We start from the raw sequence: 27,193 nt of genomic DNA, 5'->3' as shown, positions 1-27,193 counted from the left end.
TAAATTAGCCTTTTGTACTGCTGTCACGGAGGAAGTTGAAGGGGACATTGCTATCGCTGATTGGATTGGATACAATTTCACATTCAAGTCACAGGACATGATAATTGATCCCTGTAGGGAAATTCTTGTTTTACTTGCTCCCCTCATAGGTAGGATTTGATAGAGTGCCAGGATGTGACCTTTGAAGATATGGGATGTGCTAAAATGCCACAACTGCAACTGTGGATCTATTGTAACATTCACCATACCAGTGTCCATGTCTTGCACTTCTCACTGCTCTCCTCCTCGACTCTACTAACACAACATAGAAGACTGTCTCAAACCCACTGCCTCTCAACATATTAAAAAACATATTTGGGCTGGGTGAACTAGGCGAATAATGTCATATTATCATATTATTACATGGCTAAGCAGTGATGGTCTAACCTCCCCACCAAATGTTAATTTCTCACACATGAAGAGAGGGGAAGAGGGGTGGAGGTACTGCTAGTATTCTTGCTTCCTCTCTTTGCCACGCAAATACTTTGCTCGGTGACTATCCCTCCTTTGAGTATCATACTGTCGTACTTAAGTGCAAGCCAACCATCTTAGCAGTCACACTACCTACAGATGTCCCAAACAGTGCCCCCTATTTTTAAATGACTTCTCAGGTATGCTTTCAATTATTCACTCCAACTACAACAGGATTATTATCATGGAGGATTTTAACCTACACCTACATAACACTGCAGACTCAAAAGTGGCTTTTTTTTAATTTAAAAATTAAATTTTTTAAACTCTATGGATCTGTTGGATTGTTGGATTTTTATATATTAATCAGCCCACTCAAAAATAGGAACACACTCTAGATCATGGGTCTCAAACTCGCGGCCCGCGGGCCAATTGCGGCCCGCAAGACGATATTTTGTGGCCCCCACCTTAATATGAAAGTTTAATGTTAGTGCGGCCCGCAAGTTTTATATGGATGGCACTTTACAGTATTGTGTGCGGAGCTGAACGAACCTACCAATCACGGTGGGGTATATGGCTCTCGGGGGTGGGACATCGCCCGGGCTTGATGCAAGCAGAGAAACATTTCTCAATGAGTGAAAGTTACAGCAGCGTTGCCATGGAGAGTTTTCTTCCGTGCCTGGCTGGCTGCCTCGTTTCTATTGGGCACACGCGGACATTCGTCCCAGCGCGCTGCGTTCACAACACTTCCAAAAAAAAGTTTTTTAAGTTGCTGCCCAGCGGGACATTATACGTATATATGTCTCTCTCTGACAAAATAAATCAAAGTGATGCGTACGCGGCGGGATAAAAGAAAAGTAAGGAACTCAATGTAGCCTAATGTAGTCTGCAGTCACATAGCGACACCTGTCCGTCGGCGATAACAGTCCCCGGTAACCCGGACCAATTATAGGGTCGCACCGTTATTTGTGGGTCATTATTTTTTATTTGCATCGCGCTATTTGCATTGCCTCACACGATGAACACTACATATATTTCTATATGATGTCATTTGTTTTTTTTGTTTCTATGACTACGTTTACAACAACAACAACAGCACGGTGTCATTTCCGCTTCTTTTTCCTGTAACAACAGCACGGCGGATAACACTCCGGGAGCAGTCGCCTTTTTGCGCTCGCTATCCCGGTACTTTCTACCATCTACAAATGCCATGGTGTTCATGTCATCATGAAAGACATGAACATCGAGCGCAAAAACAAAGGAGACTGCTACCGGGCTATTATCCGCCGACCGCCGTGCTGCTGTCACAGGAAAAAGAAGCGGAAATGACGTTCAAAAAGCGGAAAAGCCATGTTCAGAAGAACAGTTCATGTTCTTCAATGTTCCATTCATGTTCAGGACAATTCATATTCAGAAGAACCCATTGAGGTTAAAGAACTGTTAATAAAGACGTTTAAATCTTATTTTGTGTTAAAAAAATAAAAATAAAGACATTTGAGAAGATTGGATTTTTTTTAACAAAGCTTTTCTTGTGGAATACCTGATGCGGCCCAGCCTCACCCAGACTCTGCCTCCAGCGGCCCCCAGGTAAATTGAGTTTGAGACCCCTGCTCTAGATCTTATCATCATTAAAGGACTCTCTGGAAATTACCTGTATTACTGACACTGCTTACTCTGATCATTTTTGTGTGATTTTTACTGTAATTGCATGCAATATGATTTTTAATTTTTAATGTACTGTTAAAAAACATTATCTTGACTCTGAAGTGGCTGAAAATCTTACTTTTTAAAAACAGTCCAACACCATTTTTACCCTCTTCGTGCAATGTTCTTACTACTACCTTATGCTCAAAGCTAAGGGATACCACTGACTCTATTGCTCCCCTAAAATTTAAAAAGGTCACAAATAAACCCAGAGCCCCATGGAAAAAATTAGGAGATTGCCCAACTCAAAAACATGTGCCGCAGGGCAGAACACAAGTGGAAGAAGACTAAGCTGCAACCCCATTATGATGATTGATGATTATTTTAAAGGACAGTATTGCAAACTATATTAAACTAAGTATTCGAGTTGCCAGGCAAGCATACTTCGCCACACTGATTTCCACCAACCAATTTTCAACCACTGATCAGCTGATCAACTCCACTGCTGCAGTTGATAGTGAGTTAATAGCCGCATCTAAATGCAATGAATTTGCCACGTTTTTCATAGACAAGGTAACAAATATCAGGACTGACATATCTTAAAATGAATGATGAATATGTTAGCACATCTTATATCACCACCAGAGGGCACTCTTGAATCCTTCATGAAGGTTTAGGAGGATCTGTTATGCACAGTGAATTAGTGATACAAAGTTCAGCTCTTGTATATGGAGGGCACTTCAGAAACCCATGGGTGACGTCACACTCACTACGTCCATCTTTTTTTTTTTTTTACAGTGGTTTTCTATGGTTCTGGTTCAAGACCAAGCAAGCGACCTATAATGCTAGTTCAATTACTAATGCCTAATCACACATTGCCACGCCCACTTACTCCCCTCATTAGCATATGCTTGAGGAAATGGAAATCGAATGTGCAGCAATAAATAAATTGGTTGAAGGTTGATATTATGCCACTCTCGTTTCAGCAAATCCAAAAACCAAAATGAGCATGCCAGGCAATAACTGCACAGGGGATCAAAACAACAACCAGGAAGCAGGAAACACCAAAGAGGGCCCAGGGAAGGTTAGTGGGCCATAAATGCAGGGCTCGGCATAAGCACTCGCGCGGTGTCCCGACGGTATGTTTACAACCCCTGGGCCAGCTGATAAAGCCTTTAACTGGCCCGGTGTGCCAGTAGGATCCACAAGCCCACAAAGTACACAAATGCAGTCACCCTCCTGTCCCGTCCCACTGGTATTTTGCGAGATTCGTATTTCCGTGGGACTGGACCGATTACTTTTTACGCAGGATTCCCGCGGTAATCCCGATTCGATGTAAGACTCACTACGCTCGCGACAGGGCTACTGCTGCCATGTTTTTAAAACCCCATGCTCCTGGTCAAACGCCACGCAAAAAAGCATCTAAGAAAAAAAACAGGGTGCAGATGTGGCACTTTGAAAGTGTATGTATGCAATAGTGCTGCATTATTTAATTCCTAAACATACCCCCCCCCCCCCCCCCCCCTGTTCCTTTTTCATTTTATTTGGGATTTATATGGCTAGCCAAGGCAGTCAGAATTTAGAATGCAGACATGGTGAGGTGAGCTCGCGCTGGTTTGTCAGTTGGCAGTTATCAGCAGAGAAAGAACTAGCTAGCTATATTACCAGCTACCAGCCGACTCACTTCACCATTTAATTGTTATTTTCAGGTCAGTAAAATGTCACCAAGTACCTTGATACAACAATAGTAATGTATGTAAGCTAGCCAAACTATTAATTATGTTCTTATTTGGATATTTAGTGTTTTGTGGTAAGATACCCAAAATAGCCGTTGTTCGCTGCCGCGGCTAGCAAACGATCGCTATTTGCCGGTCGTGTTGCCACTTAAAATAATATTTGGAGTTAAATGTAGGGTTGGGTTGACTCACCGGCATGTGTTACTTGTTTGGGTTTGTGTGTACTGTTTTATCGGATGATTTTAACTTGAAGGGAAGCCAGAGTATGGGTTCGTTTTGGCGATCGCTGACGCTAACATCTGATCAGCTGTACTAGCGTTTACACCGTCGCCATGGTAACAGGGCGCAGGGCGGACATCCGTTGTAAATACATAGTGAATCCGTTTTTATGAATGAAAGTGTAGAGTAACATTGTTATTTATTTGTAGAAACATTATTACATTAGAGAATGATCATTTTGGGATATTTTATACAGAGAATGAATAGGTTAGTGTAATTCAGGGATGTTTTATGAATCTAATGTAATTATAATTTTCTATTGTTGTTGATATTTTGATTATTTCTGTATTAGTAATCACAATGATTTGTACAGTATTTGTTTGTCAGTTGGCAGTTATCAGCAGAGAATGAACTATATTACCAGCTACCAGCCGACTCACTTCACCATTTAATTGTTATTTTCAGAATAAACACCATTCACAAAATATGCCACTCTGAGTCCAGTTCTGAGGTTCATGAGTGCAACACAGACGACTATGAGAAAAAGAGGAAAAGAGCCTTCTTACCTCATTGGTTAGAGCGGTGGCTGTGGCTAGGCTATGATAAAGAAAATGGCCAAGTCTACTGTAAACTATGCAGATCCATGCCCGCATACTCTAACAAGCGAGTATAGGTGGAAAAGTTGTGACAGGTTGAATACAAAGTTTGTAGCGAGCTAGCCAAACGGAGGGTGATGCTGTAGCAAAAACGTAGCTTTCCTTGCAGAGTTGCCACACACCGGTGAGCCCAAGATAACGTTACCCTGTCAGTGGCTAATGTTAGCTTGGTAAACAGCGCCACCTAGCCATTTTTTAGGCTAATGTTACATAGCGCCAGACTTCTAGTGAACAGGGAATCAGTTGACTTAATCCTAATTATCTACTAGGTTAAATACATCTCCCCAAAATAGTTATACAACAGTTGCTTATTTATGCCCATATTATTATTTTGGTCTATATATTTTTTTTTAGTTTACAATAGTTCTAACCATCATTGAACACATATACAGAGTGATAACTACCCTTACATAAGGAGAAAATAAATTTCATGTTAAAATAATGCCGAAACAACAAATTATTTCAGGGCCAGTGGCTTTAATGGCAGGGCCAGTGAATTTGGAAAGTTACTGGCCCTGAGAGCCAGTGGAAAGTTTTGCTCATTGTCAACCCCTGAAATGGTTTCTGTCAGAATTCATAGAAAGTAGAATACGAACCCTTCTTAAACCCTCAGTTAACCAGACAGGACACACTCACAGTTGGGAGCTGCACAGTATTGTAGTCTGTAGTCTTGTATTGGCCACTGAGCAGCTCCACTGGGGATTCAATGCTAAAAGGCACTTTGATGCTAGCTGTTGAACGAGGGGAGAATGTTTTTCACTCACTTCCCTACCTCCAGATGTGAACCAGAAACTTTCCTGTCACAAGCTGGGTTCTCTATCCCTTAAGGCAGAAATACTCAAATACATTCTTGGTTCAAATTCTGGTTGGGACAAGATGTCTTGCTAAAGCAGGGCGAATGATTGCCGAACCTGGATAAAGGGCTCCCCTCACTATGCCACCTTGATGGCCTATTTAAAAAAATAATATATATATTCATTTTGGAAAAAGAAAATAATTTCATCAGGTTCATCATTCAATATCTCTGAAATATGAAGCATTCACTAGCATTTGTGAAACAAGGGCTGAAAGTACTATAATCTGTGTAAATGTTGAAACTCTTAATGTCTTTCAGCAGCAACGTGTCACAGTCTGTCTAGTGAGCGCAGCCTTCTTCGGTGCATTTGGGTCGTCATTTCTCTACGGATATAATCTGTCAGTGGTCAACGCTCCCGCTGTGGTGAGTAATACTATTCGCTAATATGTGTTGATTCTATGCACTTTAGAAAATGTATTATTCATAAGGTTCAATGGACCAGGTAGAAAATGTTTTGAAACCATCCAGCAACAATGAGAATTCAACCAAGTATTAAAGTTGCAGCATACTGCGCCATCGCACCATTTATTTCTCTATTTTTCTATAAAACTAGTGGAAATAACAAGAACAACGAAAACAACTGACACATTTCTGTGCTGAATGAATGAATATTCAACATACAGCATTATTAATCCGAATAATAACAATAGAGTGAGAACACCTGAGTCCCAGGCTTACTCAGTTGTGTTTACCTAGTAGGTGAATACAATGTTGTCATATTGCCACCACCTCTGTTTCTGCACAATTACCTTTAGGCCACATCCACACTAATACGTTTTCGTTTTAAAACGCCATTTTAAAACGAAAACGATCTCCGTCCACACAAGCGTTTCAGAAATAATCTCCGTCCATACTAACACGCCTGAAAACGCATATCACATGACCATTCACGTACACTGGGCATGCGCGTGCCGGTGTAAACAGGAAGCAGATTGTCTACTCTGCGGTTGGTTGCTTAGTTGCAGAAAATACTACGGAGGAAGAACAGCAACGGCGAAAAGTACGACCAGAGATCTCTTTGCTTGGACCGACGACGAGGTGGAACTGTTACTGAAAGTAACACACGAGTATAAGGCGGTCAAGGCGGACGTCGTGACTGATAAGACCCAATCAGGAAGCAAACGTGGGTGTCTGCGTCATCGTTTTCAAAAGTCTCCGTTTCCGCCAGTCCAGACTAAAACGCAATCCCGAAGTTTTCGAACTAAGACGGGGTCAGCAGCGTTTTCAAAAGTCTACGATTTAGGGGTCCGAAAACACCGAAGTAGTGTGGACGCTAGGCGTAAACATAGCAAAAGTTATGCGTTTTAAAACGAAAACGTATTCGTGTGGATGTGGCCTTAGTTTTTAATTGTAACGTGTCATAGTACCCACCTAACCAGCACAGAATGTTTTTTGTGCATTTTCAAGGTTTTGACAAAAGCCTATTTGAGTGGAAAAGAATGCGTTACAGTAAGCCTACAGTCAACCATGAATAACTAAGCATCTTAAAACTGCATGACTAAATGTACATTTTCACATACCTGTCAAAAGTGGTTTCCAGAGCCCAATGTGCGCTCTCTCCGTCATTCAAATCCTCCCCAAGACCTTCCCACTTTGTGCTGTGATTGGTTATCAACTGCGTAAAACAGGGGTGAAACATAAAGAAATGGAACATGTCCAAAGATGCACAAGTGCTGTTTTGTGCAATGCGTGTAACAATGTACAAACCCTCTTAAAATCACTCGTAAGAAACCTTTGTAACCACTAAGAGCGATCATTATTTGGAAACGCAGCCCTGGACTGTCCATCCACCTTTTCTTCTTTGCAATTTGAATACTTTTCCTTTTTAAGCAAGATAAGCCTCACTCCTGTCTCTTTCTCTGCAGTTTGTAAAGAGCTTTATCAACAAGACATGGATTGAGAGGTACGGGACACCCGTTGGAACTGAGACAGTCACTTTACTGTGGTCCATAAACGTCTCCATAATGGCATTCGGGGGACTACTTGGAGCAATTGTTGTCAAATTTCTTGTCAAAGCCCTCGGAAGGTAAGTTACCTTGCAGAAATCACCACCTCAACATGGGATTTAATGTTGTAACTTCCATGAAACCAGTCAACATAGCTTCCTGTGGGTATTAAAATCTCAATTTTCTTAAAACAACTGAAACAAGCTGCCAATAGCAGGAAATAATTTTACTTTTTTTAATATTCATCTTGGTTCAAGAATTTCCCTGATATGAGTGGCGTCATCCTAAAATAAGCATAGTTCCTCTGTGATTGACATGGGGCTAGTGAAAAACCGTAATCATATTATTAAATTAATGCAAGTGTCTATAATTTGTCTTTCCAAATGGGGTGATTAGACCTGCACCTATAGACCTGCACCTATAGGCAAACTGAGTCATACAAACTTGATCCATGGCACACACTGGCACCTATGGAGTCCAAAGAAATGTCCATCTTATTAATTTGAGTATTTAGCCTTTCTTTCCTAAGTGAGATAGGGTGAGAATATTTCACTTGTTTCTCATTCAAATCAAATTGTTTACAGAATTTTCTTGAATCAATTGATATGATCTTGATACTAGTGGAGTGATCTGCCATATGTCAAGATATTGCCACATGTATTTTAGTAATGTTTTTGAAGTTGATGTCACCTTCTATAGAGTGCAACAGGTGGTGATATCATCTAGCACAAAGACCAGCCAATAGCAGATGGCCAGTTCAGTACCCTACTTTTCATCATAGGTGTCAAGTTTCACCGATTTGGGTTTGGGGTTTAGTTACTCTTAAATGTTTTTGAATTTGAAAGTGAAACTGATTTTAAAAATTTATGGCATTGTCTCACAGCGTTGGCATATTATTTCACTTGCTTTCAGAAAAATACTATTTTAAAGCTACACTAAGCGATTTCCGATCCGACCATTAGAGGGCTAATAGAGATAAACATACCTACGGAGAATTGTCGCCGGTTACCAGATTCGCTTTGCCAGATTTCCTCCTGTTGAAGGTTACAGAAGAGGAGAAAACCACAACACATCTGACCCACGTATGTGGCTATTTGTTTCTATCATTACATCTCAAAAAAATCTCCACCTAGCACACGTTAGTTTCAGGATCGGTTATAGGGTCTGAAAACGCTTATTGCAGGTTGAAGATTCAATACAAGATTAAATCACTCTGTAAGAGGAATGTTTTTTGCAGCTGAGCTATCATCGATCTGCTTCCTTGTCAAATCTCAATCAAATATGATGCAATATCATCTCTCTCCCCTTCCCTATCCTCTTATTCTGTCACTGTGGGAGAGGCACCTTGCTTGTGAATAATTGCTTTTCACTGGTGGCTGCTGTGTTGCAAGCCTCTGGGGAGAGGGCTCACTCTTTTGAGATGCTCATCATTGGCCGTTTCATAATAGGGATACACACTGGTGAGAATTTCTTCTGCTATGCTGTGGACTATTTTTTTTATGTCATATTTAGCTGGTTATACTAAGAACACATTTGTATTTATAGCAATGACCTGGGGGATTAGTCACAGGGGGAGGGAGGGGTTCCACATGTGCACACACTCAAATTTAGGAGATGGGTGCCTCGCTCAAGGGCACCATAGCATTACTTGGTGGAAGGAGGGGAGACTGTTTATTCCACCATCCAGATTTATCCCAGCCGCTTGTTGCAATCAAACCAGTGAACATCAAATCAGAAACTCTATTCCACCATGAAGGTGATCATACTTAGTTGCTCAGATCTGATCTTCTCATGGTTGTTTAAACAGGAAGAAACCACACTGAATCTTATTTTCCCCTGGTAAGACAGCCATGACAAGATCAGATCTGGGCTATAAAGTGTTAAAAGTAATGTTTTTTTCTGTTGCTGTCCAAAGGTATTTCTCTAAGTGCCTTACCCATGTACCTGGGAGAGATTTCTCCAAGGCATATCCGAGGCTCTATAACCCAGTTCAATGGCATCCTGATTAACATGGGTTTGCTTACTGGACAGATAATGGGCCTTCCTGAGGTACTTGGCCAGGTGAGTTGTGTGTGGAATTAGAGGGAAATGATTGTTGTGGCACATTTGTACATCTTAATTACTTTAGAAAAGGCTAGAAGTTAGATACTTTTACTAGCCTTAGGGTTACAACAATATATTGTATTGCTAATATATTGGGCTGATATTGGCCTTTCATTAAAATCAGATATGGGCAGGTCAGTGTGGTCCATCTCTGATATGATGGATATGATGCAGGTTGTTGGATTAAGTTCCCACCGTGTCAGCAGTGGTAACCTATTGTTTCTTGGGATTCTTGTTACTATTAGGGGTCAAAGCATCACAGGTGCTGAAAACATTTTTTTTTTTATTCTTCTTCTTTTTCTGCCTTAAAACTATCTGTACCTATGTATGTATGTATGTATGTATGTATATATATATATATATATATATATATATATATATATATATATACACACACACATATATAAAATAATAATAACAGTAATAATAGGGCTAACCCTAACCCAGCACAGAGACGGCACTAGTAAAGCGTGTCAATTGATTTACTGTTACCAGGGGACGCAGGCAATTGCTCCATCCTTGTATTACTTGACCTTAGTGTGGCATTCGACATGGCTGATCACAGTATTTTAATTGATCGGTTAAAACATTTTGTTGGTATCACAGACACTGCTCTTGAGTGGTTCATGTCATATCTGTCTGACAGAAAATTCTCTGTAGCTTTGGGCAATTCCATCTCTAAATCAGCAGTTGTTACTTTTCAATGTACATGCTTCCTCTTGGCCATATAATTAGAAGACATAATATCTCTTTCCATTGTTACGCTGATGATACTCAGTTGTATCTACCGGTAAAGCCCAATGCTGCTGGTTGCTTAGACTCCCTAAAGCATTGCCTGGCAGATATAAAATCTTGGATGTCACACAATTTTCTGCTATTGAATGATGACAAGTCTGAAGTGGTGATATTTGGCCCACCTAATAACATCCAAACTATTTATGAATCTCTTGGCCCCCTTTCCACCAATGTAAAATCCTCAGCATTATCTTTGACTCAGACTTAAATTTTGAAAAACAAATTTAAAAAGTTGTGCAATCATGCTTCTGTCAGTTAAGGAATATTTCTAAAATCAGGTCTTTCCTTTCATTTGCTGATTTAGAGAAAGTGATTCATGCACTTATTTCTTCACGTGTCGACTATTGCAATTCACTGTATTCTTCTCAGCCAAAAAGCTCTGTTTCGCCTACAGCTTGTTCAAAATGCTGCTGCCAGGCTGTTAACTAAAACAAAGAGGAGAGAGCATATTACCCCCATACTGGCCTCTCTCCACTGGCTTCCTATCATGTACAGAATTTATTTTAAAATTGTATTACTGACTTTTAAATCTATTCATGGTTTGTATCTCAGAACTTTTAACTCCCCTTGAACAACAACGCTCACTGAGATCCACTGGTCTTAAGTCCAGACTTAAGACCAAAGGAGACAGAGCTTTTGCGGTGAGGGCCCCCCAAGTTGTGGAATGGGTTGCCCGAGACTATTAGAAGAGCCAAGTCTATCACTGCTTTTAAATCACAATTGAAAACATACTTTTTTAAAATTGCTTTTTCCTAATTTTAGTTTTAGTTTTATTCTCCTTTTCTGTTGGCTTTTTTATGCTATTTCATGTCATTGTTTTAATCTTCTGGTGTTCAGCACTTTGTAACTTTGTTAAGAAAAGTGCTATATAAATAAAATTATTATTATTATTATTATTATTATTATTATTATTATAATCTTTTAATTTTCCTTTAATTTTCTTTGACTTAAGATGAATCCATTGCACATTGACACTAGTTGTCATTTCCGCCATGACATTTTTTCCACCATTTTAAACTTAATGCAATACCTATTTTTTGCTATTACCCCTGCATAGTTGATACAATCTTGAGAAAAAATGTGCATATATATTTGCATGTATGGACTTCCTAGATTACTCTGAATTTTGAGAATTCAAACTGCTTGGCCGTGGTGCACAAATGAGGGAAGTTGACAGAAAAGACGCGTAAAGAGGAAGTGAGGCATAACTCCTAAACACTTGACACTAGAGCACTGGTTTTCAGTCCTGATCTGAGACCCAGAGCCCTGCTGGTTTTCACTCTAGCCATCTAATCAGGGACTGAGGCCTTGTCCACACTAATCCAGGTACATTTGAAAACGGCGTTTTCGTGTTATTTGTGTTTCCATCTATACTAGTGTTTCCAGGCCGGTTTCTAAGTTTCCCGTCGACACCAATACGCAAAAAAGATAGGAAAACGGTGAAATCTACCCTATTGGGCATGCACAAGCCTCTGACCCATGACCTTTATGTCATCACCACTGTTTACGGAAGTGTTGTCATGGCTACAGTAGCAGAGTGCCTTAAGCGCCAACAAGATGTCCAAATCACGACAAAAGCCAGACTTCTTTGTCTGAACAGACAATGAAGTTGAGTTGCTTTTGAAAGTAATGAATGACTACAAGACCGCCAAAGCCATGGAGAATATAGAGGGAGTCTTTCAGGAGTGTGACTACCGCCTGAGATCACATGACAATCCCACGTCAGCATTTTGGATAAGCCCCGTTTTTCCCGTCCACACTACAACATGAAACCGGTGTTTTCAAATTCAACCACTTTGGAGAGCGTTTTCAGAAAGCTTCGTTTTTGGTGGTCGAAAACGCCATCTCAGTGTGGATGGAAGGCCAAAACAGAAAAATAAAAATGCGTTTTCAAATTTACCCGGAGCATTCACTAGGATACCAGGTGAATGCATGCAACTAGCTGGTAAGATAGAAAACATACTCTGGGTCCCGAGGATCAAGATTGAGAACCACTGCACTAGAGCAACCAAACTTCAGATACATATTTGGGATGGACCACAACGTGTGAAAATTGCACTCCATGGTGCCACTATCAGGCCAACCTTGCAATGGAAATTTTCTTTTTTTATTTCTTCAACAATCTCCACCAATTGAGGACAAAGATGCACAAATATGAAGGGAAGCATAACTTCTAAATGCTTCATGCAATCAAATTTGACCATTAGGCCAACCTTGCAATAGTAGCTATTAGTGATGCGCGGGTCAATCCGAAACCCGCGGATCCCACAGGTTTATTCCACGGGTCGGGCAGGTTAGGGTCGACCGTAGATAATATTGAGAACGGGTCGGGCAGGTGCGGGTCAAAAGGGCTACATACACAGTACACACACAATGTAATTATAGACAAAATTTCAATGAAATTGAAATTTAACTAACGGAATGAACTTCTCCAATCTCCAGCTGGTTTATCCCGCCATCCATACATTATATTGTGCGCACACTGCACAGTGCAGCATTAAATTTAGCCTTAGTTAAATGAGTCTTTGGAAAATTACCTGGCTTCCTGCATCTTTGTTTTTTTGAGTTGCGGATCGGTTTCGGGTCGTTGTTTTATGTGTATGAAAATGGGTCGGGCGGGTTAGGATATGTGTATATGTCGGATCGGACCTGACCCGCGCATTACTAATAGGATTTTTTTAAATTTCTCCTACAGTTGCCTCAATCTCTATCAGTTTAAGTTTACACACAGCACATTTAAGCTGCCTACATTATCTTTGTATCACAGAATTTTGATAATTGTAACTGTTTGGTAGTGATGCACAAAAGAAGTTGACAGCAAACTGGAAAGGAGGCATAATTCCTTAATGCCTAAATGTTCGAGCAACCAAAGTTCATATAAATGTTTGTGAAGGGCTTAAAAATGTGTTAAACCATTTGGTTGCGCTCTATACCTTTACCATACGGTAAATTGTAAATTTTTCAAATGGCAGAATGGCAACATATCTGGCACCATTTCACCTGCAGTTGCAGGACTTTCACCGAAATTCTCTATCTCTTGAGATACAGCACCCATGGGTTTGGATCCCATGTGTAGCTATATTCATTATTATTATTACTGTTATTATTATGTATTCAGTCCAATAACTCAAGCATAGATTGGTAACTTTTTCTAATTTGGCACATAGATAGTCTTGGTGACTCATAACCTGGACACTAAGAATGGTACTGATTGGCCCATCAGCCTTCAAAAAAACTGTCAAATTTCAGTTTTTAACAAGTTGTGTGGGTGTGGTTACAGGAGTCCAGGTGGAACTTCCTGTTTGCTTTTATTGCACTTCCTGCACTGTTGCAGCTGAGTGTGCTGTCCTTCCTCCCTGAGAGCCTTCGCTACCTGCTGATGGAGAAGAAGGATAAGGCTGGTGCAGAAAAGGGTATATCACTTTTTCTACAAGTAAAATACTGTAAATGTACAATTGAGAGAGACTTTTCATCTAATAACATGTCCAGGTTCACACCAAATCCACCGTGCTGCAGTTAAAATGAAATGTGTTACTGAATTGCATTAGACAGATTTTTATTTCATAAAATGATTTCCATGTAGTTTTATATCTATAAGGTAGGAAGAGTTCTACGGTAGGCTAGCGTTGGGTCTGAATAATTTAAGCAGCATCTGCTCCCAGGTGTCTGTTAAAATAGTGGTGGAAGAATGACACACAGTCTGACTTTTCAGTACCATGCTATATTATGGTAACATAGTAGTTGTGGTTCTAAACAAAAACACAAAAACAAAATTAGTGCGTAACTGCACTTACGCCCTTTTGACACCAAGCAAAACCCCACTTTTGACACTGAACAAGCATTGTGGGTAGAGGATTCTAACAGCACTTAGGTCAACTCAAAATGCATGCTAACGTAAGTAATGCTAGCATGGTAGCATGATCACATCATTTTTAGTATCCTATTCATATCCTAATTAATATTCTAGGTCAATATTAGATGAATGTATATATGTTAATATTCCCATGAAATACTTAGGCTTATAGATTCAAAATGTTATTTTATAATGTTAGGAGTGTGAACTGGTCAAGATGAGCTCTGATAGTAAGACTGCTGGTAGCTGAAGTTCTCCCTCAGTGTTATGAGGAGTTTTACAGGTCTTTGAATGTGTCCCAGGACACATCAATAAGTGATGAAGGACCTACAAAAATGTATTCTACTAGCAAAAGAAAAACAAAGTAGTAGTTTAGAATCAAAAGTAGTTTCTTATGTCTATAGAGGTTTATTAAAATTGTTTATTAACAGTTTTTAACAGAAAAAATGTATCAATCAATTTGATATGTTCCATGTAGCCTACAATTTTAAAGGCCTTGGTGAAAGTTGCTGAGCGTTACTTCAAGATAAAGATATTCATTCTGATCTTGTTTTATATTTCAGTGTTGATTGAAGTGTAATTGCTAGATTTGTATTAAAATGAATGTGTTTTACAATTGTTTACTTACATACGCCCATATTCTGCATGGCTGTATTGGGACAATGTTTGTGCCAAAAAGGCGTATTTCACTCTTTTGCCATTTTTAAAAAAGTTTACAAATATAATTCAACTTAAACTGTTGCAGTATTGTTTTTATAGTAATGCTTAATCTGATAACACAAAAAGTTAAAATATTGTGCTCAGTATGTGGTACTGGCAGCTGATCCAAGTTTGATCAAAATTTGTTTTGGCTCTCCTGTAAAATCTACTATAACGCACTTGCGCCCCTTTGGCTCCAAGCCCTCGATATATTAAAATCGAAATAACAAACATGGTGAAAACAATGACGTAGGAGTGGATAGAAAGGAAACGCATGATAACTTGTGGTTGTTCTGTGTTTGAGGCAGCCTTCAGAAGGTTCCTGGGGAAGGAGGATGTGACCTCAGAGCTGGCAGAGGTCCAGGCAGAGAGCCAGGCCCAGAACCTGCAGATCATCTCCGTCCTGGGGCTACTGAGGAACAGGGCTGTCCGCTGGCAGATCATCACCGTGATTGTCACCTTCGCCTGCTACCAGCTGTCTGGCGTTAGTGCTGTGAGGCTCCATTCATACACAGAGAGAAAGTCTTAATCAGGGGAAATGCAGATTGGTTTCTATATGCTTGGGGACCTAGGGGCCAGGAAGGGAGCATGTCTTTGAAGCCTCAATGGAGGGGAATGATGTAGTAGAGACCAGACCCATACTGTGACGCAAATGTATTACTGGTAGAAGCGCAAATTAGTGAGGTAATCACATCAGTTGTAATTTTTACAGTTTGGTTATAAATGGAGAATTGCGTTGGTTCAGGCAGAACACTGAAGTCACGTGTGCCATCAGCTGATCGGCTATCAGCTGTTCTATCCAAAAAGCACATCAGCTGATCAGTATCAGCTGATGTGCTGATCGTCAGCTGATCAGTATCAGCTGACTCTCAATCACCAATCACATTCAAATAAATCAATGGGGTGTTTTTTATAATCTGACAGCTCACACTCACTCTGCGATCATTCATGCCACTGCTGCTGTTGACTCAGGTCAATGCAAAAACTCCCTCCACCACCACAACCTCCTCCTGCTATAATCTGTATACAGGACGCTTGTTCTAGCTATCTCTGAATTATGTCTGGTTTTATGTTATGGTTTTCATATTATTGAATGATATATGTCTACTAGCCTATGCCTTGGGACTTTTATTGTGCTCCCCGCAGAATCTTGCATGCTGCTTTGATTCACTTGGGGAGCATGCTAAAGAGCAGAGCCTTTTCCGCCAAATACAACTGTATAACCATTTGTTCCTATAAATGGTCCAAACTCCTTTGAGTGTCTGTGGCTGAATACATAGATTTGCTAATAGTTGATTTTACATTTTATCACCCTTAATTGCGCACACTGAGTCAAAAATGACCCTGACAAATGTTTCTTACATACATTCTGTGTGGAAATTGATAGGAAACTTGGTAATGAAACACACTCGCACACATCCTCACATGGTCAAAAATGGGTATTTTAAAAGCTTCAATATGTATAGGTCTATGCGTTTCCAAGGGTTAAATCAGGGGTCTCAAACCATGTGCCATGGAGGGCCGAGAGTATGCAGGGCTGATTATCAATACGCGTTTTTGTGCGTTCTTGTGTCCTCCATGACACCATTTACATAATATCTAACCGCCGAAGCACGATTCCAAAAAAACAAGAATGGCAGGATGGAGGACAGATAGAAGTTCCCTTGTCAACCTCAAAATATCAAGGATGCATCGGATGGTGACTTGACCGATGAGAATGACTTGAAAGCCCCAAGATTCATTGCGACAATGGCGCATCATGTCCGAGTAGCGCTGTAATCTGAAGTCCAGAGCCGGTTAACAGGTGGGTTAAATTAACAGCTGTGTGTCTTAATTAATCACGCACGTAACGTGAAGCACACAGTTCATCTCAAACTGCAAGGAAGCTTCTCTGTGCTTACTTTGATGAGAAGATCGTTCTCCCCAAGACAACTTGGGAAGAACGTTCTCCACAAGGACACAAGTATCAACTTGGCATTCTCGGTTTTGATAATCAGCCCAGGTTTTCATTCCAACCAAAGACTACACCAGGTGATTTCACTGATTAGTTCCTCCTCTCTGGTTGAAGTTGTGCTAATCAGTGAAATCACCTGGTGTTAGGGACGCACATTTTCAAAAAAAATCTTGATCGATTTGCACTGTTAGTTAACAATCAAATATAGATGTTTGTTATGGATTTGTGTCAAGTGGTGGAGGCATTTCTTGCAAGTAGCTCTCCACTTTGGTTTCATGGTCATTTGCGCAGTTGGACTAACCGGCTGCGATGACGCAATCCAAACAGTTGTTAACCGTTAAGGTTAATTGACGTGATACATAACAAACAATAAATCGATCATCGATTTATGTTGGACATCCCTACCTGGTGTAGTATTTGACCAGCTATGACAGATTGCCCTTGGTTTTAATACATTAGTTCTGATTGGTGGAGCTGAGTGCAGGCTTGATGCAAGTGTTACATTACTTCTGATTGGCCAAGTTGACAACAAGCTAGACACTTGTGCAACATTACTTCTGACTGGTGGAGATGACTAGACTCTGAAACTCACGTAATCAAAATGTCACCGAATTGGCAGGCAGTGTTGCCAACTCTCTTACAAGGAAAGTAGCTATTAGATGCATGAAACTTCACTAGACTTTGCCCGACAACATCATACACTAATTTGCTAATGAATATTTTTGCTACAGCCCCCTGCTCCAAGCGGAGAATGGGGGCTACGGTGCGTATGATAAACACTGGCCTTTTTGGATTAGACAAGCAAGTAGGGCTGTGACGGTATTGAAATTTTCTTACCACGGTGAAAAAGTAGCGCCCCCCTGTGGTTTGCCGGTTTACCGCCAACCCCAGACACTGCAACATTTTATATTGTTTATCAATATTTTATTTTGTATATTAAGTAGGCTATTGATATATTTATAAATATTATATTTTACAAAATTCTCGTGAACAAGAACAAGAGTTAATAGAAGTAGTTTGAGGTACAGAGAGGAGCAGCGCTCACATGACACTCAGGAGACGGGGAAGGATGCCGACTAGAGTGCCTCGTATAGCCTAGGACTCGTAGTTATGAATAAGTAATGAGCAAGAAAATCGTACTGTAGCCTATTTGTTATAGCCTCTCTGATGTAGGTCTATACTCTAAATAAAAGCTACAGGTATGTCCATTCCATTTCTGTCCCTAAAGCACCGCTTGCACAGCTGTTCAAGAACAATATTGGACTTTTTACACCGGCTGCATTGAGATTTAAAATTAAAATTTCTCAAACACTGGAAATGCTATGGTCTCATCCTTACGTGAGTTTTTTCAAATATTTAGGCTTTAAAGGCCCATGTTTTCAGAATTCTAAAAAACGAGGATTGTAAATTAATTTTAGCAATTTTCTCCCTGCAACACACCCGCAACTTGCGCGAGTACAACGGGCTACAGCGCGCTGATAGACAGATGTGAAAGTCTCTCTCTCCTCCTTTTTTCCATCCAGCAAGTCAGCGCCATCAAAACGTGTAAAGTAATTTCACACATATGATTACTGACATACCTTTAGAACAACAGTGCGATACATGAAACGTGCGACAGTCTGTCCGTGGATGAACTGAAAGCATTCATTGCGCAGTATTTGCGCTTCTGTATTTCCATGGAATATCCAAACATGAATATCGACAGCTACTCGACATAAACAGACTTTTTTCAGACAAACCATGTCAAAGAACACCTTCAGAGAAATCCTGTGAGAGTGTTGACTGTCGGTCGGAGGAATAGAGGACAGGAGAGCGAGACAGGTGCTGCGTAATCACGTTCCCAAAAGGATTTAATGGACAGAGCTCATTATGTGTATACATATTTGACATTAAACAAATGTTATTCATGCTGGTTATTTCCTTTTATTGTAGGCTATACGATATATACGGTAACATAGGCTATAGGAAATATGAAATGAGTGAGTATGCCTACGTAAAGGCACATTCCAATAATTCCATTCAGTAAATTCAGATGAACAATCATGTTTTTTATAGTTTGTTACTGTTTATCATTTAATTGGTAAGTCCCGTTTTGCCGTTTTGCTACTCAAGTGCTTTTGGCGCTGTGCCTGTAATATTTCATATAATAAAGTATACCATAAAACGTCAAAAAAAAAAATGCGGTGATGACGGTAATGAGCTCAACCCGGTAGGTGTCACATGACCGCGGTATTGCGGTATTGCAGTAACTGTCACAGCCCTACAAGCAAGTACCACAACTTTATGTGCATAGGCATCAGCTGCACTGATTTGTCATCTGTCCCATAAGCCCTAAAAAAACAATCTTTAATTTCTATTCATTCAATTATTAAATACAATGTAAGGCACCATTCAGTACACCATTCCTCCATTCCGACACCAAGTCCTCAGATATATAACATCTGTTTTGAATTTTTGTTGACTCTTATACTTCCAGCTTGTATACTACACCAATTTGATCCTAACTGATGCTGGCATCACAGACAGTTTGGTCACCTACATTACTTTGAGCATCGGCGGCACTGGAGTAATTTCTGCTGTTATCTCCGTGAGTATGAAAATGTTACCGGTATCTATGTAGAACATTATTTTTAGCCCTATTTAACAAGGCAGGTTGACAAACATCAGCAACACCCTGGGAAAATATTCGCAAGGGGAAGGTGGTTATACACACACACACCCACACACACACACACTGTAGCAGCTGTGGCCTACTCAAGGGCACCTCAACAGTATTTGTTTAGGAATGAGAAGCATCTTCTTGTTCTCCTTCTCCCACTGAATTTTCACATTTGGTCTGAGAATTCAAAAAGTTTATGTTGTTAATCATTGGTCATCTACAAACATCCAACATCATGTGCAGATGTTCAGTCTTCCTTATCATGCTCCAGAGTTGTCTTTATGTTGTGAATATTAGTTAACCCTTACTTATTGTTACTTGAGCATTACATATCACTCTGTGTGCCCCTCCAAGTAAAGTTGAAATCAATACTACATTACTTACTACTATTAACTCATGACTAAGTCAGTTAACAATATCATTCTTGATTCTATAGTAAGTGCTCAATCACTTAACAGGCCTACATACTTAATAGTGACAAAGCCCCATTTATACTTGTCATTTCATGTGTCCCTTATCCGGATAGTATCCAGATATGATTTATCCACATTCCATTTACACCTGGCCACATCAATGCGTCTCCATTAGCCAGATAGAAATCCGATTGCATCTCTCCCTGCTTTCTCGAGATGTATGCAAATGTGGAGATGGCAGGCGCCACAGAAATTCCGATTTTGTATGCATTTTTGCGTATTGTTCAAGTTAGATGGCAGGCCCTACTTCACACAGATTATATTAAAAAAAAACACTTGTAATGAGAATGTGCGTACCGCTACAGAAACTGACCCATGCATTTGCACATTTAGGAGACAGTGGGTAATGGCGAGTGAAATATAGTAAAAATGGCCTTTACACACATTTCCAGGCTACTTCCTACTCTACAGCAAATTACAAATCCCTCTAATAATAATATTCTGTGTCAGAAGGATGACTACAACTAAATAGTGTCTTTGTTGCCTATCGCTTGTCCAAAAAGCATCTACATTTCATTATAAGCTTATATGGTGTGAATTAGTCTGAAGTAAGTGCATTACAGTCTTTTAGCAGAGCCCCAATTTGTTCCAAATAATTGCGACAAATTCAAGGTGTTAAGCAATTGGACTTAATGTCATAAGGTTATAAATTAATGATGCATTATGGTTTTGTGGCGCACGGCCGGGGCGCATTTGTGCATACTACTGCCACTGGAAACTATGGACACAATAGTTTCCATAGGTTACCACACAGGAATAAGGCCAGTGTAAAGAAAAGTCTCTTCCTCTAGGGTCTACTGATTGAGCGTGTTGGAAGAAGGCCCCTCCTTGTTGTAGGTTTCTCTGGCCTGGCTGTCTGCTATAGTCTTCTAACAGTCTTCCTCAATATCCAGGTAAAGAAACTATTTATAATAATGTGAAACTTTATTCATCCTCTCTTTTCTCTTACCGCCACCCCTCCTGAAGGATGGTATCTCTAACAAGCCCACCTTGCAACCCTTATATTTCACAAGACACATCCACACACAGACAGACATACTTGCTCACTTCCTGACATGACAAATGACCTTCTATTTTGCCCACAGGATACAGTGTCATGGACGCCCTATGTCAGTTTTGCCTGTATACTGGCAGCAATCGCCTTCTTCTGTCTTGGTCCAGGTAATGATGTAGATTCCCATTCTTCCGTCACTCTCAGCAAAACGTTAACACCATTGAGTGCATTTTTAAATTCTCCTATGCCATTTAATGGATGCCTTTATCCAAAGTGCCTTACCGTATCATGAGTACAGACACTTTTAGCATGGGTGGCTCAAGTGGGAATGCAACCACAAACCCTAACAGTGTTAGTGCCATGCTATAACATGATATGTTTGACTTGTCTTCCAGTTGGGACTACTTTCATTCTGACCAGTGAACTGTTTGAACAAGCCTACCGACCTACAGCCTTCTTGATTGGGGGAAGTGTATTATGGCTGTGCAACTTCACAGTGGGCCTGGTGTTCCCTTTCATCCAGGTGTGTCAAGTCAACTATATTAATGAAGCTCCATTCTACTGCCGTGGTTTGGAGGAACCAGGCATATCTGGACTGGAGACTGTATGATATTAGATACAATTTAATCATTAATGACTGTATTTAAATTAGTGGTTCTCAAACATCTTTGTTTCCAACCCCCCAAAATGAAGTGAGACCTTGTAACCCTCTGTTGCAGACAGCTTTGACACCAAAACATAATGTCTTATTTCTGTTCTCTGTTTTTATTTAAAGCTGCATTATGTAACATTTTTATGAAAAAGATATTGCCTTATTTTCAATCTAAGTTTTGTGTTTGGGCTAAAAGCAAAAGCATAGCAAAGCACAAAACATGAAAAGCATGAAAACCCCTGATTTGGCCCATTCTAGCCCCTGTAGTCTGGCATGACCAGTGGAGGGAAATCCTCTGGGCACACAGGAAATGATGAATTTTACGTACTGGGTAAACAAGGAAGAGAATTATACGTGCAGGAGTGGATTTCAGTGGTTTCATCACAGTAGTGTGAGCAGCGCGTTAATCAACAAGACTAGGTCAAAACCTAGTATATGGCTGGACCGTGTCCGTCTCCTCTCTCCGCCGCTGTCCTCTCCACCGCGCCCACGGCCCGCATTGATCCTTCAGATCCAAGCCCCGGTCGCTCTGGTACCAATCGGTGCCGAAGACGCATCGGCCGTCGGGACCCCCGCCGAAATCTCGGACGGATCACCAGGAACAAATTGGCGCCCAGCTATCGGCACCGGCCAGCACCGTGCCCCCGGGAAACTCCGGGAAGCGTCGGCAGTAAGTCCTCGGCGCGCCGAAACCTCCATGCTCGTCTGTGTCTCTCTCTCCGCCGACAGAACAGAGGGCTGTCAGGTGGACTGAGCTCGCGCATATGCATCGAAATAAACGGCGATAGGATATAATTGTATAGATTCCACTTTAGCTTCAGTTAGCTTCAGCTTACATGCATGATATTGGTCAGCCTGCTTACTGTGTGGGAGAAACGGGCTCCCATCTCAGCGGAGAAACAAGATGGTGGAGAAAACGAAACTTAAATTTCTGGCTCTGTGATCCTATGATGTGCCACGTGCCACGGCCGACCAATGGTCAAAGTCCAAAGTCAGTCAGTGAGTGAGTGACAGACATTCGCGTTTATAGGGCTGGCCCTGCTGGTGCAGTCCAGCCAAAACAACAACAGCTACATTTTTTTTTTTTTGAGGTGTAACTGCATCCACATTGTGGAGAATAGCAGCAGCAGAGAGGAATTGAGGGCGACGCTGATAGCAGCCCAGGAATGTGATCGTGGGACAAGCAATCCTAATATTATTAAAGTCTCAATGAACCTTATATGGAGGTCTGACACAAACATGCTGTGAATGGATCAGAGACAGGAGTTTGGGAAGAGAATGACAGTAAGGAGGATATGGAGTTTGAGGAGAGAATTGAGAAAGGGACTAAAACTGCATACAGACGAATCATGGGAAAATCAGAGGGACAGAGTGAGGATGAGTGAAAGCAACTGTGATCAGGAAGCCAGTATAAGGTCATATTAAGATTCAAGGAATTAAAAGGAGTTGCCACAATGTATCCAATGAAGTTGATGGCAGATTTAAAAAATCAGATTGGAGATATTGAGATGGCAAAGATTTTGAAGGATGGGAATCTGTAAATAAGCAGTAGTAATGATGTGCAGAAGGAAAAAGTCAACAAGTTGAAGGAGACTGGGAAGTATAAAGTGATGAGCTCATGGGTGAGCTCTTCTCATGGGTAGCCAGGGAAAAAGTGGTACAAGAGAGTGATTTCAGGAGTCCCGATAAGTGTAAGAATGAATGAAATCAAAGAATATTTGAGAGGGAGAATGCTGAGAAATGCTCAAAGGTTGCAGACCACTAGAAAAGGTAAAAAGGTAGGCGGTGAGACTGCGGTGCTTGAATTTGAGAATGAGGTGCTTGTAAAGAGAGCAACTCAAGGATACAGTTGCAATGTAAGAGAGTATGTACTGAAATCTCTGAGATTCTACAATTGTCAAAGATTTGGTCATATAGCAACTGCATGTAAAGGAAATGCACTCATATATGACCAACGTACTCACCTTTGATTCTCTTGTGCTCATGCAGGAGGCGCTTCAGACCTATGTCTTCCTGGTGTTTGTGGTGGTGTGTTCGACGGGAGCTGTGTATCTGTTCATCGTCCTCCCTGAGACCAAAAACAAAACATTTGTGGACATTAGCCAAAGCTTCGCTAAGAGAAACAAGATTTCTAATAACCAGCCTGAAAATGCTGACTTGTCAGTCATTCCAGAGACTCAAACAGTGTAGCAGTATACTGCAAAACAAGTAGCCTAATTCAAATAGTATTCAGTTTTGAAATCTTAATTCAAGTGAAAAAAGAATCTCCCATTGGGGTGAGAAAATTTACAATGCACATCAATTTGTCTCAAGAATTTTACTGAATCAGGTAAGAATATCTTGGAACAAGTGGTGTGAGCTGCCTAATTTCAAGACATGTTCCAAGACAAAGGCAAGGCTCCCAATGATTTGATTACACTGGTAAATATTTGTAACCCTTGATTTAATACAGACATATATTTTGCCTTACACAGATTATGAGAGTTGGAAAAAAGCTCATTTTCCACGTACAGATCAAATTCTTTAAGAATCATCAATGTCAATGCACTTTAATGTGCTTTTTTTAACAATATACTTTAGGTATTGAGTAGGTATCACAGACCAAGTACGATCACAGACCATACTTGTATTGGCGGCTATGATGCCCTTTAGCCTTTAATAATTTATGATTATAATTGAATAATAATTTATTATTATGCTCTTACTGAGAGGTGCTGCACATAATTTTGTTTTATGACCTACAATGACAATAAAAATGTTTTTCATATCAAATGAACGCGCTGTCTTTCATTTTCAAATGTTCTGTTGGTGCATGGATTATAAAGTAATGCAACAGCGTTTTATTGTATTGCCTGTTCATGTGCAGCTGAGTAACCATAACGCATCATGTCTATTTTGAAAATGAAAGCACTTTAGTAAGTTTTCCTCAGGATGTACTGTGGACAGTAAAGTCTGTTCCCAATAATTAGAAAGATCAATGGCATAGAACCGACAGCAAGCACGCCAAAAGTAGTTACAAAAAATGACCAGCAGGTGTCGCACTGGATGTGTTGACAGCTAGACAAAAAAAAAACAGATAGGCATCTATAGATAGACGTTTATGCAGTGAATAATCTACAGAGACAGTGAGCATCATATGAAGCATCAACTATTGTGCAGTAAATCTGTTTGGGACATCTCATCCAGGTAGTATCAGTTAGAATCCAGCTCTCACAGGACTGTAGCCTCCATCAGCTGTGATCACATGGAGCCACTTGATAACTGGCAAAACACACTCAATGTAATTCTGCAGACTGGTTAGAGATTCATCCTACCTCATATGGTCTAGTAAAAAGAACCTCCTAGCTTTCATGTCTACTCAAGCAGACTGACTACATTTGTACTTAGCCAAATCCCTGAGTAAGAAAAAAAAGGGGCATCGGACCTTTGTAGCCCATATATTATCATTTAGCACAATTATGTCTGTAGCTGCTATCTATCCATCCATACTTTACCTGATGTGATTTTGAAATTCAGCGAAGAAATAATATCTAGGTATGTGTATAAAATAAAATTGAGTGTCTGTACGTTTGCCTGTGTTTAAACACGTATTTAAATACACAATTGACACACATATTCAATATTCATATCAATTCAGTATTTTTAATTTATTCAAAAGTGAACATCAAATACAGAACACTGAGCATCAAACAGGTTTTAAAAAAAAAGACATGTATGGGAAATCTGTTGAAAATTACTGTTTGAGACCAGACCAAACAGACCAAAGTGTGAGCCCATGTAAAACTCAGAATGTAGGATTTTTTTGGTGAGGGGAAATCAAAAAGCTCAAAAACATATACATAATGTAGTACAGAACAAGTGTTACTCAAAGTCCAAAATCTTTCAGGAGTGTTACATCTGCAGCCAGTGCCATGGCAGCCCCCTCCAGGCGCAGAGAGACATCACCTGAGTTCTAGTTCAACACACACCTGAGGCACATCACAATCACACACACCTGAGGCACATCACAATCACACACACCTGAGGCACATCACAATCACACACACCTGCAGCACATCCAGATCATTTGTCACCACTTCAGCCGGTCCTCCTGCTTCTCCCATAAATAGGGAGATCACCCAGCAGCTAGTGCTTGGTATTGAACTCTATGAATAGACTCTGAGCACCTCATCTGACTATTCTCCATGTGAGACTCCACCTGATTGTACAGTAGGTATTTTGTTTGCCACTTTGAAGTCCAAGGCTGCGGTTGAATAGTCTGTTTTGCTTAGGAAGGTTCCTAACTGAGTGAAATGACCCGGAAGTATCTAAGTGGCAGCCATGATAAGAGCTGGTCGAATTCTCTAAATGCTAAGGAAAGGTGCTTCAATGCTTCCTTTCTTATCTTCTTTAGCATAGGGGCTGCGGTCGAATAGTCAAAAAAATACGTCCTAACTCCTATTCCTAACCACTTTTCCTTGACCTCGTTGGAAAACGTCATGAGGTCAAGGAAAGATGTGAAGGAGAATTCATAAGGACTTGGGAAAAGACAACCGCGGTGCTAAGAGAATCCGACTGCACTTACACTAGGCTACGTAATTATGCGACGGCGGATGTTAATGACGTGGGTCTGCCGTGGTGAAACTACAATGTTCCGGAGATGGACTACTAAAAGCGCATCTTAGATACTTCGCCCCGTGCGTTCTTACCGTGTTGTTTCATGCAGGCTATATAAACGACAACCAGGTGAAAAATATTGCTTCATCACCAAGGTTGGAATTGAAATAAAAAAGGAATATAGGCTACCAGTCACAAAAGTGAAACGAAATGGTTGTCACATTGAGAATGGTTGCTCACGCTCACCCTCCTGTCCGCTCATATTTATCGACATGAATCCCAATTAGTATGATTGTATGAAAATTATTGTTAAATTCATGCAAGACAGGCATAACATGTTAGGCCTATAAATCTACTACTGTACATATCATCGTTCTTAAGTTTCAAACATGTTGAATTAAAAACATCATCTGGCTAAAAACGTCTCATATCCCTTTTTCTTGAAAGACAGACTTCTGTGTTATGGTTAATATGCTGATTATGATCTGATTATAAGCCTATGCATATAATAGCTTAAGAACCACCACACAATTCAGTAAACACCTTGAAATGTTGACTTGATTGTGCTTTGAAGTTGTTATGGCTGATACAGGCCTCTATTAAGGCAAGGGTTTCAGCATCTGTGACTGAAGTAAAATTAATTAATGATATTCCTAAATGCCGGCAATACAACAACGCTCAGAATGAAGAAATAACTAATGCAAACTGAGCATAGGTTACGCTACAACGTTAACTTTACTTTGATCATTTTACAACAGCAGCGTAACGTTCATAGTTCGCCTCTATGGGTTTAACATATTGGTGACAGTTCAAAACATATAAGCATATTAGCAAGTTATGGCATAAGATGGAACATGCTTAATAAGCAACGGTAACTTGCTTGATCTGCGTCCCTTGTCGGTCATGAT

At 40.4% G+C, this 27,193-nt stretch overlaps 1 protein-coding gene across 2 annotated transcripts; it reads left to right on the top strand.

Moving 5' to 3' along the window:
- Positions 1-7,461: 7,461 nt before the first annotated feature.
- LOC139924989 (solute carrier family 2, facilitated glucose transporter member 9-like) lies at positions 7,462-24,461 on the top strand. Of its 2 annotated transcripts, XM_078285454.1 has the most exons (10): positions 7,485-7,587; positions 8,420-8,589; positions 9,423-9,568; positions 13,686-13,818; positions 15,266-15,450; positions 19,388-19,498; positions 20,835-20,936; positions 21,129-21,204; positions 21,433-21,560; positions 23,679-24,461. In XM_078285454.1, the coding sequence occupies exons 3-10, from the start codon at positions 9,446-9,448 to the stop codon at positions 23,877-23,879; spliced, it is 1,059 nt and encodes a 352-aa protein (XP_078141580.1). In that variant the 5' UTR covers positions 7,485-7,587; positions 8,420-8,589; positions 9,423-9,445; the 3' UTR covers positions 23,880-24,461. The 2 variants fall into 2 exon arrangements, with proteins under 2 accessions (XP_078141579.1, XP_078141580.1); XM_078285453.1 differs by lacking the exon at positions 8,420-8,589 and having other exon boundaries at positions 7,462-7,587.
- Positions 24,462-27,193: the final 2,732 nt, after the last annotated feature.

The sequence above is a fragment of the Centroberyx gerrardi genome, chromosome 9, assembly GCF_048128805.1.
Source record: "Centroberyx gerrardi isolate f3 chromosome 9, fCenGer3.hap1.cur.20231027, whole genome shotgun sequence".
In the NCBI taxonomy this organism is placed as follows: domain Eukaryota; kingdom Metazoa; phylum Chordata; class Actinopteri; order Beryciformes; family Berycidae; genus Centroberyx; species Centroberyx gerrardi.
This window is presented reverse-complemented; position numbering and strand designations above follow the sequence as displayed.

Coding starts and splice junctions, on each gene's coding strand:
- LOC139924989 (XM_078285453.1), top strand. CDS start 9,446: ATGTACCTGGGAGAGATTTCTCCAAGGCATATCCGAGGCTCTATAACC. Junction 13,819..15,265: donor TAAGGCTGGTGCAGAAAAGG/GTATATCACTTT, acceptor TGTTTGAGGCAG/CCTTCAGAAGGTTCCTGGGG. Junction 19,499..20,834: donor TAATTTCTGCTGTTATCTCC/GTGAGTATGAAA, acceptor CTCTTCCTCTAG/GGTCTACTGATTGAGCGTGT.